The 11,772-nt window shown below is 52.4% G+C and overlaps 1 protein-coding gene and 1 long non-coding RNA gene across 2 annotated transcripts in view; one reads left to right on the top strand and one right to left on the bottom strand.

The window, feature by feature from the left end:
• The window catches only part of KCNA6 (potassium voltage-gated channel subfamily A member 6), a 37,055-nt gene continuing 25,542 nt past the window's right edge, over positions 260 to 11,772 (top strand). The window contains exon 1 of the mRNA XM_013964277.2: positions 260 to 5,086. Within this exon, the coding sequence (XP_013819731.2) occupies positions 362 to 1,954 (1,593 nt within the window). The 5' untranslated portion in view covers positions 260 to 361 and the 3' untranslated portion in view covers positions 1,955 to 5,086. The remainder of the gene's footprint in view (positions 5,087 to 11,772) is intronic.
• Positions 3,481 to 6,204, bottom strand: LOC108636065. Its single transcript, XR_001918113.1, has 2 exons — positions 5,630 to 6,204; positions 3,481 to 3,991 (listed from the first exon to the last, which is right to left on the bottom strand). It is a non-coding gene; the product is annotated as an uncharacterized LOC108636065 (long non-coding RNA).

The raw sequence follows: 11,772 nt of genomic DNA, 5'->3' as shown, positions 1-11,772 counted from the left end.
GCGGACCCCCGCGTCGCGGAGCCCAGTCTGGGGCGGGGCGAGAGGGGCCAAGCCACGCGTCTTTTTCGGGCGTCCAGCTGCACACGCGCCAGGCTGCGGTTCCAGGTACTCCAAGCTCCATCTGGCATCCGGCGCGGATACCTGGAGGCGCGGGGCCGAGCCCTCCGCGCCCTGGTCGCCTCCCCAGACCTAGCCCGGCAGAGACCAGGGCTTCGGAACTCAGGGACCCGCCGCCGGCTCGAACTGCAAGCCCCACCCTGCAAAGAGGGCGCCGCCGAGAGCTGGGAGGCGCCGCGGCGCCCGGGTGGTGGTCGTGTCGTGGGCGCCGTCCTAGCGGCGGGGAGCGCAGCGCGGAGGGGACATGCGATCGGAGAAATCCCTGACGCTGGCGGCGCCGGGGGAGGTCCGCGGGCCGGAGGGCGAGCAACAGGATGCGGGAGACTTCCCGGAGGCCGGCGGCGGCGGCGGCGGCGGCGGCTGCTGTAGTAGCGAGCGGCTGGTCATCAACATCTCGGGGCTGCGCTTCGAGACGCAGCTGCGCACCCTGTCGCTGTTCCCGGACACGCTCCTGGGGGACCCCGGCCGCCGCGTCCGCTTCTTCGATCCGCTGAGGAACGAGTACTTCTTCGACCGCAACCGGCCCAGCTTCGACGCCATCCTCTACTACTACCAGTCGGGGGGCCGGCTGCGCCGGCCGGTCAACGTGCCGCTGGACATCTTCCTGGAGGAGATCCGCTTCTACCAGCTGGGGGACGAGGCCCTGGCGGCCTTCCGCGAGGACGAGGGCTGCCTGCCCGAGGGTGGCGTGGACGAGAAGCCGCTGCCCTCCCAGCCCTTCCAGCGCCAGGTGTGGCTGCTCTTCGAGTACCCGGAGAGCTCGGGGCCCGCCCGGGGCATCGCCATCGTCTCCGTCCTGGTCATCCTCATCTCCATCGTCATCTTCTGCCTGGAGACGCTGCCCCAGTTCCGTGCAGACGGTCGAGGTGGAAGCAACGGTGGCGGCGTCTCCCCAGTGTCCAGGGGCAGTCAGGAGGAAGAGGAGGATGAAGGTGACTCTTATACCTTCCATCCTGGCATCGCCCCCGGGGGAATGGTGGCAGGGGGCTCATCCTCACTAAGTACTCTTGGGGGCTCCTTCTTTACCGACCCCTTCTTTCTGGTGGAGACGCTGTGCATCGTCTGGTTCACCTTCGAGCTGCTGGTGCGCTTCTCCGCCTGCCCTAGCAAGCCAGCCTTCTTCCGGAACATCATGAACATCATCGACCTGGTGGCCATCTTCCCCTACTTCATCACCCTGGGCACCGAGCTGGTGCAGCAGCAGGAGCAGCAATCGGCCAGTGGCGGGGGCGGCCAGAACGGGCAGCAGGCCATGTCCCTGGCCATCCTCAGAGTGATCCGCCTGGTCCGCGTGTTCCGCATCTTCAAGCTGTCCCGCCACTCCAAGGGGCTGCAGATCCTGGGCAAGACGCTGCAGGCCTCCATGCGGGAGCTGGGCCTGCTCATCTTCTTTCTCTTCATCGGGGTCATCCTCTTCTCCAGTGCCGTCTACTTCGCAGAGGCCGACGACGACGATTCGCTCTTCCCCAGTATCCCGGATGCCTTCTGGTGGGCGGTGGTCACCATGACCACCGTAGGTTATGGGGACATGTACCCCATGACGGTGGGGGGCAAGATCGTGGGCTCCCTGTGTGCCATCGCCGGGGTCCTCACCATCGCCTTGCCCGTGCCAGTCATCGTCTCCAACTTCAACTACTTCTACCACCGGGAGACAGAGCAGGAGGAGCAAGGCCAGTATACCCACGTCACTTGCGGGCAGCCTGCCCCGGACCTGAAGGCAGCTGATAGTGGACTTGGCAAGCCTGAATTCTCAGAGGCCACCCGGGAGCGGAGACCCAGCTACCTTCCCACACCACATCGAGGGTATGCAGAGAAAAGGATGCTCACTGAGGTCTGATGGATGCGGGCAGTGCCTGCATGGAAGGAAGACACACCAAACACCCTTCCTTAGGGACCTTTCTCATCCTCCACTACTCTCACCCCAGCTCCAGGTGACCTCCTGACTCCCTCACCCCACAGTGGTTGGCACCAGGCCCGTACACCTGGACTGTCAGCCTCGTTACTCGACCCCTGCAGCACCCCAGGTTTCTCCATCTAAGTGACATTTTTGAAATTCTAATGGTGCCACCCATTCGTGCCCATCTTATGTCACGTGGATGAGATTTCCATCTGACCTTCCCTCGAGACTCTTGATTTTTCACGTTTGGGACTGGTGATGCCTCTAGGAAGAGTAACGTTGACAGGCTGGAAACCAGGCATACCTGGGTCTTCTTTCTCCTTAGCATCCTTGGCTTTGGGGCATGCACCCTCCCATCGTAGCTTCTGGCCACATGCTAACTAGCCGAAGCCGGTGGACAGAAACAGTACTCATCCTGTTGTTTTCCTCCAGTGCCCTGTAAGGTCGGCTGGTCATTCTGCAGAGAAGCCTTAGGAGAGCCTTCAGTTGCACAGCCTGAACATATGTTATCTGTCTCTAATCTTGGATGCAATTAGAGAAACTACGATGACACTTGGCCATTTGGAGGACGTGAGAGGTCAGTCCTGGACCAAAAGGGCCAGTGGATTCTTCTAGCATGACCTGGCACGATAGATGTTAGTTTCTGTTCTCCACTTGGCTCTCTCGACTCTGATTCCCCTGACTCTCTGGCTTCCAGGAAGGCTCCTCCTTCTCAGAGCCAAATACTCTGTCTGTTCAGGTGCCTTCCTGTGTGGAGGAACTGACAAAGGGGAACCACGGAGCTGCGAGAAATGGCCGAACGGAACCACGTACCTGGCCTGACTGCTTCTTAGAGAAGCAGTGTCCCTTAGACAGTGCCATCTCGGAGCGGTGGAGGAGTCATTTTGCTGACAGCAAATTCCTTTCCCTCACTTCCCCCAGCCCTCTCTAGCCCTCCACCCTTCTTCCTGGGAATCTGACTTAGGTTTGCAGCCGAAGGCTTGCTAAAGCAGACTCCAGCTTAAATCTGCCGCCAGGTAAAAGCACACATTGGATGCTAGCGTGGGTTTCTGTTTGCATTTTGCAGGCAATGAGACAGGAGGTTTAGAGTAAGGAAGAAGCATTGTTCTTTTGCCGACAGCCTCACTGGTAGAGGTTTTTTGTTTTGTTTTGTTTTGTTTTTTGCTGAGTCAGGTAAACATTCTCCTGCTCCAGCCCTGGAGCCGAAGCCGCTGGCTGTCACCGGGGAGATGCCCAGTGGTGCCCCCACCTGGTCTGAGCCATCTTCTTCCATCGTGAACTGAACTGCTCTTCCTGTACCACTTCCCCACGTCCCCTTTTTCTCCTCTTTGCACTGCCATTCATTTGCTGCCTTGATCAACTGTGATGTACTGTTCTGAGCTCTCCTGGGTGCAGTTCAGAAACCAGAAGGACTGTTAACATGTTTTTAGTTTTATAATCTAGGCTTTAAGACTCCTTGATGAGAATTTTTTTTTAAGCTTTTCTCGAAGAGCCAGCTTACGAGGTACAGCCTCTTGAGGGTTTTCTTGAGAGACACTGTGTCTGGATGTTGCTGCACTTTACAGGGTAACTTGGGGGCCACAGTTCCTCTTTGTGCCTCGGTGTCCCCACCCATTTGATGGGAACATTGACGTCTGTCCCTCCACCCCGACTTCTTGGGGAATGGCCCAGGAACTCAGCTTGGATCCTGGGGGTGATGCTATGCAAATGCGTGAACTTCTGCAATGATTTCTAGCTCGTTATCCTGCTTCCCCCTGTCCCATAGGCAAAGCCTCCTCCCAGGGTTCCCGCTTTGGGTCCAAAGCCCACGTCCAGGCTGTTCTGGGTCCTTAGCTTTTTAAATCCCTCCCTCGCCTCTTGAACTGGGCCTTATTCTATGCTTCTTCCCCTTCAGCATGGAAGGTGCTCTTTGGAGCGATTCAGTGGCATCCTTTTACGGCCAGCACCATCTTGACTGGGTGCTTGGCTTCTCCAAATCTGAAATACAAGAGAAAATGCTCACGATTCAGACACCTGCTCTGAGGCAATGAAGTGCCAGTTTTCCACATCTGTTCTGGAATATTACTCCTGACAGTTCAGGGGGAGGGGGGAAGAGAAGGCCCACCCAGAGGCAAAAGGGATGCTCACATCGAGAGTGAATGTTGAAACACGGATGTGTCCTTCTCAGAATGGGTGTGTGTGTGTTTTCATCGTCCTCACCATTTCAAGTCAGAGCATGCCCGAGTGGAAAGGGTTTATGAAGAGCTGGGCTCTCCGGGGATTCTGGTTGCCGTAGCAACCTTCCAGACTGTTCTGTCTTCTGATTTGGGCAGCCACGGAGAACGAGAGACAATGTATTCCCAGCTTCTGAAATGGGGACGCCCCTCACATAACGTTGTTTAGGGGCTGGCAGGGCTGGGACAGGGATGTGTGGCCTTTGGAAAAAGAAAGGGAAGCAGGTCCCCAAAGCTTCCTATCTGGACCTTCCTGGTTTCCCCAGCCCATCACTGGAGCTATCTCATCTCACTCCTGAGTCTTCAGAAACTTGAGTGCTAGGCAACTGCCAGTTAGACCATATTCTCTCTTTCGAAATGGCCTTGGAGGGGACTAGCTTCTCAAGAGGCAGCTGCTACTAGTGTTAGTCCATAATAGCACCATGGAGCACTCACATCGGCCCCTCCCAGCTCTAAGACAGAGAGATGATGCTTCTTCCCAAGGAAATGTCTAGCTCCTGGGAGGGACCTCATAGATGGTTCTTCTTAAAGACATCCAAGACAAACTGGGAGGCTGTGACCTGACCTACTTCCTCTGATGGATTTCTCCAAGTGACCCCCTTTGACTCTGAGCCTCTTGATGTGGATTTTGTTCCCTGAGCACCGAGGGAATCTGTGCCCCGTGTCGCCGTGACAGCTGGGGTGGCGATTTCACAGCTGTCAGCAGAGGGGTTCAGGTCGTTGTTACACCTGAATTGGGCCGGCAGGAGCTCCCAGAGGTCTTCCTGGATCTGTCAGGCTCAGCTGAGACGTGGGGGGATTCCTCCTGCCTGAGAAGCCCCAGGAGAGAAGGGGACAGCTGGCCTCCTTTGCACCCGAGGTAGGTTCTGCTGTTGGGGAATTTTGTTCTGGCTCAGTCTTTCGGGTCAAATTAGAACAGGAGTGGGGAGGGGCAGAAAAGGGGCGGGAGAGCATGCATCTGGGGAGAATGAAGCCTTTGACTGTCTTTCCTAAGCAGCCTCCTTGCTCACTCGCTCTCTTTCCGTGTGTTTCTGTCTCCATCGATATTACTCTCCTGTTTCTGCTTGCACACTGCTATCTCCCTTCACTCCCCCTTCTAAATCACCTCCCCTTTTCCTCTGCATTTTCCTTCCTTCCTTATTCTCTGCAGTCTCTCTTGCTCTGCCTTTCTTTCTTCTCACCTTTCTGGCTTTCCCTCATCTGCCATTTGAACCTCTTCTTCCTTCTTTGTGCATCTTTCTGTCACTTTCTCGGGAGCTGGGAGCACCGTAGGGCGTTTCAGTTGGGCTCACTCTTTGCATTTGAGGATGGCTGTGACCTTGGGTGTTTGCTCAGAAGGTTGTTCTCCAGCTGGTGGACTCTGTTTTCCTGACAGTACTGCGTCCTGTCCTAGCGTGCTCACCTCTGGGGGTGGAATCCTGAGTTTCTGGAGCAAGATGAGATTGCTGTGGGTTTAGAAAACATCTCTGATGAAATGTCCTGAATCTGCAAGTAGAAAATAGAGAAGGCGGGTTGGAGAGAAGAAAGAGGACCTCATATATTTCAAATAAATATTTTGCTTGAGTACCACTGGACTCTGCTCACTCCGGGTCCCCAACCTTGAGAAGCTTGCGGAAGAGTTCCAGACAATGCGCTATAGATACAGTGAAATAAACACCGAAAAGAGGATGTAGGAGGAAGGCATAGAGTGGAATTAACCTAGAAAAAGCCTTAATTCAAGGCTGGCCTTCTGAATGCCCTGAATTCACTCGAAGGTCCTCAGAGCTGTCTCTCTCATATCCTGAAAGCAGAGTTCATAAATCCCAGTGGTGTGAAGTGCAGGGGACGACTCTCCTTAGAAAGGTGGCTTAAGATTCACCAACTGATTTATAAGGAGGCTTTTTCTTTGTGCGTCTCTTTGCTGGAGGTCATGTAGACTGAGTCCCACATGTATCAGGATATTAGGTTTTCGGAGGGTTGTTGTTCAGTTGCTCAGCTGTGTCCGACCCTTTGCAACCCCATGAACTGCAGCACGCCAGGCCTCCCTGTCCTTCACCGTCTCACGGAATTTGCTCAAACTCATGCCCATGGAGTTGGTGATGCCATCCAACCATCTCATCTTCTGCTGCCCCCTTCTCCTTCTGCCTTCAGTCTTTCCCAACATCAGGGTGTTTTCCCATGAGGGTAATGGACATTTTCTAAAAGAGGATTGCTGTGACAGTTGTACTTGATAAGTTAACTCACAAAAGTCACTGAATTTTTTTTTTTAAGTGACATGAGGCTAATAACCCCAGAGTTTCATGTCTTGTCTGGGAGATGGTTTGGTTTTATAAATCTAGACGTTAAGCCTCTTTAAAGATGGACCAGATTGCATATTTGAGAAGGATGACAGTTTTTTTCCCTGCCGCATGGGGACACTTTAGAGCTTTCATGCTGCTCCTGTCCAGTGCTAGGAACCATTTGTTTTGTTTTGAATTTTGACAATGAGACCATTGTGGGATTGACGTGCTCCTTTCTTTTGGCTCTGAAGACAGACTAAGCCATTTCTGGTCCATGCAGAGCCTGGTCAGCTTGTCTTGAACTATGATAAGCATGTTGAACATGACTCGTGACAGCGCAAAGACAATGAACTTGCCCACCCCGCCCCCCCGCAACCCGCCCCCCCCGCAACCCGCCCAAAGCTAAGGGGTTTACACTTTGCTGGCAAAACCTCGCAAACAAATGCAGAAAATTCCACCTCATCTCTGTTTCCCTGGAAACTCAGAGTTCCTTGAGAAATTACATAGGAGCCAAGGTGTTATTCTCTTGGTCTGCCCCCCACCCTCCAGTGGCTGATTGGGTGTTGCAGGCTTATGGCGCATTCAGAAAACAGAAGAAGCGGGGGTGAGGGTCTTCCCTTAGCTGGTCCTCCTCTTGGAGTGCTCATCAGATGTCATTGCTCTCTGCTCTCACTTGCCTTCCCCCTCACTGATCCCTTTCTTCCCCTCCCCACCCTTGGTGCTTTTCCTTACGTGACACCTTCCAGTCCTGCTATTTATCATGCCTTCTCTCCGCTGGCTGAGACCTTGCTTTTGGCAATGTTTTGTCCCCCGGCATCTCTCCATAAATGCCAAGATAGATTTCCAAGGAACGCGGTCCTCCTGGGACAATCTGGCTGGAACCTGCCGGGCCGGCTCTGATTGGTTCTGACTGTGAGTTATTGCCCAGGGAAGCAAAGTTTGGTCTAATTCTAGCTTGTCAGGGTCACTTAGAGAAGGAAAAGAAACCCATTCTTTAAACTGAAGGATTTCCTCTCTCACTCCCATTTGATGCTGGGCTGCTCCGGGGTGCGAGGCTCTCTTGGGGCAGAATCGGGCTGGAGCTTGGGGCTTCTCCCGAGAGAGAGCCTCTAGATGCAAGCCGCTGGGAATGAAGACAGATGGGCTCCTAGTGCCTGTATTATCATGTCTCACGATGAACCACTTTCCTGATCTGGGCCTAAGGTCCCTGCGGGGCTGGAGATGGTCATTTCTTTCCCCTCCCTTTGCTCTGAATTCCTAGAGAAGGGCGTTCTTGCCACCTCTTTGTTCCATATATTAAAAAAACCTTTTTGTTGGAGACTACTTGATTTACAATGTTGTGTTAATTTCAGGTGTACAGCAAAGTGATTCAGCTATGCCTATATGTATATCTACTCATTTTTAAAGATTCTTTTCCCATATAGGTCGTTATGGAGTATTGAGCAGAGTTCCTTGTGCTATAAGTAGGTCCTTGTGAGTTACCTTGGTGCTCCCTAGGAAGGAGATGAAAACCTATCAGTGAGCACCTTGGAAAGGTTTTCTAGAATGAGTGACTGCTTCTTTCAGAACAAGAAAGAAAAAGAGGCAGACACCTCAATACTGGTATCTCACCTTGGCCACCCGTACTGGTCTAACCTTGGCCATCAGCATTAGCTATGGGAGGCCTAGCCCTGGTGGAATTTATGACAATTAAAAAAATTATTTTATTGAAGTATAGTTGATTTACAATGTGTTAATTTCTGCTGTACAGCAAAGTGATTCAGTTATACATATATAGACATCCTTTTTCATATTCTTTTTCATCATGGTTTATCTATGACTTTTTTTTTTTTTGAGCACAGCTCTGACCTCATCCTTGTTGCTATGGAGAGGGTTTCCTTTCGTCTGTCACGCGCCCGGCAGACACTCTTTGCTTGGCCCTAGAAAACGTCTTGGAGCCTTAAGTGGCCTTCATCACAGGTGCAGGGAATGCAGACAGACCCTGTCTCTTTGGCGAGAGGGAAACCAACATCTCCAAGGAGCTTGCAGCCGAGCTGTCTACGGTGCTGCTATTTTTGACATGCTTGCTTGCTCCCAGGACTTGACAACCGCTGTCTCCAGGAGACTGACAAACCCTGCTTTTGGCAGCAGACATTTTGCCTTGGAAAAAAATATAGGAAGACAGTCCTGCAGTCAGGGGGGGCTGGTGCTGTGCTTTCCCGCTCCTCCAGGAGGCTGGCACCCGGCCAGTGGGGTGGTGGGTCTGAGGCTGGGGCAGCACCCCTATCTGGGAATCCATCCTGCCCCATGAGAGTGGTCCTAACAGGAATGAGAATGGCATCTTTCATTTAAGAAAGCATCTCAGTTCAGTGCTTTCAGACATCATGTCTTATAACAGAGGTTAGGAGCCTGGACTCTGGAGCCAGTTGTCTGGGTTCAGATCCAACCTCTGTTGCTCACTGGCTGGGTGATGTGAACCAAGTTCTGGAACCTTCTGTGCCTCAATTTCCTTCTCTTTAAAATGGGGGCATAATGGGGCCAATCTCATAGGGCTTTTTCAAAGATTAGATGAGTTAATATCCTGTTTATGTAACACCAAGTAACACTACGTACACAGTGTGATGTAAGCAAGCACCACACAGAGGTTGATATTATCATCAGTGCCGTTATTCTTCAACAACCAAATGCAATGGGAAGGCTAGGCATTGTTTTCCTCTTTGGCAGAGAAGGCAGTTGAGGCTCAGTGGGCAAGTTCAAGGGCACCTGGCTATCGAGTGGTCCACCGCCCTCAGGTGAGACGTGATGAGCAGAACCCAGGAAAAGTCCAATGGATATTCAGCACGAAGAGAGAATGAATCATGGTTCCTGAATGTGCACATAGCTTTATGTTTGGCCACGTCTCCAAGCATCCCTAGTTCCCCAACCAGGGATCAAACTTGCTTTTCCTGCATTGCAAGCGTGGAATCTTAACCACTGGACCACAGGGAAGTCCCATGTTTTGTGTTTTAAAAAAATGTTTTGGCCTCACTGGGCAGTATGCAGGACCCCAGTTCTCTGACGGGGATCGAAACCGAGCCCCGTGCGTTGCAAGGCAGGTTTTTAACCGCTGGGCCGCCACGGAAGTCCCCGAGAGGCTTGTGCTTACTTGCCAGTCTGTCTTTTAGGCTGAAAATCCACAGGCTCCCTGTGCTGTTTTCCTTCTGGGGCTCTGAAGGCTCGGAACTGCTCATGCACCTTTCTAGAGGGGCCTTCCTCACCCCATCACTGTTCTCCTCCCCTCATGCGTTAGCAGTCTGGGAGGGTGGGAGTGGCTCTCTTCTAGAGCCTTCCTCTAACACATCCTTTGAATCCTCTTCTTTGGAACAGATGCAGGGTCTCACAGGTGGCCCTCGGGACAGAACCCATAAGCTGGACCCTGGCTCAGAGTTTTTGTCTACAGTTCTAGCGGCTTTCAAATCCCACTTCCCTGGTCCTCACCCTCAGTGTCCATTTTTGTCCCACCATGTCCTTTCCCCTTTGCAGTGGGGTACCTGCTGACATTCCTTGGTTGTTTTCCACTGTTTTTCCCTCCTTTCAGGGGCTTCCCAAGTGGTGCTAGTGGTAAAGAATCTGCCTACCAATGCCGGAGACGCAGGAGATGTGGGTTTGATCCCTGGGTCGGGGAGATCCCCTGGAGAAGGACATGTCATCCCACTCCAGTATTCTTGCCTGGAGAATCCCATGAACACAGGAGCCTGGCGGGTTACAGCCCATGGGGTCACAAAGAGTTGGACACGACTGAGTGTCTGAGCAATTTCCTCCTTTCAGAGGGTACAGGAGACCCTAGGGTCGAAAGAAGCTGCTCCCCCACCTCCTTTGGTTTTCTGCTCTGCTTCCACTGAGACTGAAGGGCAGCTGCTGGCTTGGGGGTCTCAGTTCCGGGCCAACAGCTGTACACATCCTTAGCTCATTCCTGAGGCCACTGCAGTGTCCCGTGGGGGATTTGGCCCCAGGCAGGAAATGGGACTGCCCTCCCCATCCTGAATTCAGAACTTCCTGGCTTCCTTGCTTTCAGAGTGAGAGAACTTAGGTCTGAATCATCTGTTAGCTGCACCTTGTATAAATCTCTCCATGCTTCTGTTTACCATCTGCAAAATAAGGAAGTGAATTCCACTCAGCCCACCTGGTGGTTGCGAGGTTGCAAGCGAAAGCATTTCCCAGGCCACACACTCTCAGGAGAGCCTGGCTCCCTGCTCTGCCAGGCAGCCGAGGGGGCTTCAGTGACACTGATCAGCCACCCAGAGTGCCCAGCCACCTGCACCTCAAAGAAAGGGCATCCCAGGTGACTGCAGTTTTGTTCTCTGAAACCAACATTGAAATGAAATACAGAAAAAAAAAAAAGACTCAGGATATCAACTTTTAAGCTCAAAGGCTCTTTTCCTAAAGGATTCATTGCAGAATCTCTAAATAACTTGCACGTAAGACATGATTTAATATAGAGAAATTAAAAGATGTTTGCTCCTTGGAAGAAAAGCTGTGACAAACCTAGACAGTGTATTAAAGAGCAGAGACATCACCTTGCCAACAAAGGTCCTCATAGTCAAAGCCATGGTTTTTCAAGTAGTCATGTACAGATGTGAGAATCGGACCATAAAGAAGGCTGAGCACCAAAGAATGGTTACTTTTGGACTGTAGTGCTGCAGAAGACTCTTGAGAGTCCTTTGGACAGGAAGGCGATCAAATCAGCCAATCCTAAAGGAGATCAACCCTGAATATTCAATGGAAGGACTGATGCTGAAGCTGAAGCTGAAGCTCCAGTACTTTGGCCACCTGATGCAAAGAGCAGACTCACTGGAAAAGATCCTGATGCTGGGAAGGACTGAGGGCAGGAGGAGAAGGGGGTGACAGAGGATGAGATGGTTGAATGGCGTCACCGATTCAATGGACATGAGTTTGAGCAAACTCAGGGAGATGGTGAAGGACAGAGAAGCCTTGCGTGCTGCAGTCCATGGGGTCATAAGGGGTCAGACATGGCTTAGTGACTGAACAAACAACAAAAATCACAGGACCAGAGTCAGACAGAGTGAAGTTTTCAGAGCCCGTGGTAGCTGAGTCATAAATCAGACGGACACTCATCGGCTGCTTTAAGGCAATTTGGCATCCCTGGGAAGAGAGAAAAGTCTGGTGTGCTTGGGAAAATTCGAGTGGCCTGTGAGGTTTGCTCTCTGCTGTAGGGGCTGTGTCAGGCTTTTCAGGAGCTACATACATTTGTGTGTGGTGAGCCCAGCTTCTCATTCACCCCTAGACCTCAGGCAGTTGCCCTCTGCTC

This window comes from Capra hircus, chromosome 5 (assembly GCF_001704415.2).
Source record: "Capra hircus breed San Clemente chromosome 5, ASM170441v1, whole genome shotgun sequence".
In the NCBI taxonomy this organism is placed as follows: domain Eukaryota; kingdom Metazoa; phylum Chordata; class Mammalia; order Artiodactyla; family Bovidae; genus Capra; species Capra hircus.
Note: the sequence above shows the minus strand (reverse complement) of the source record. Positions and strands in the feature narration are given on the sequence as shown.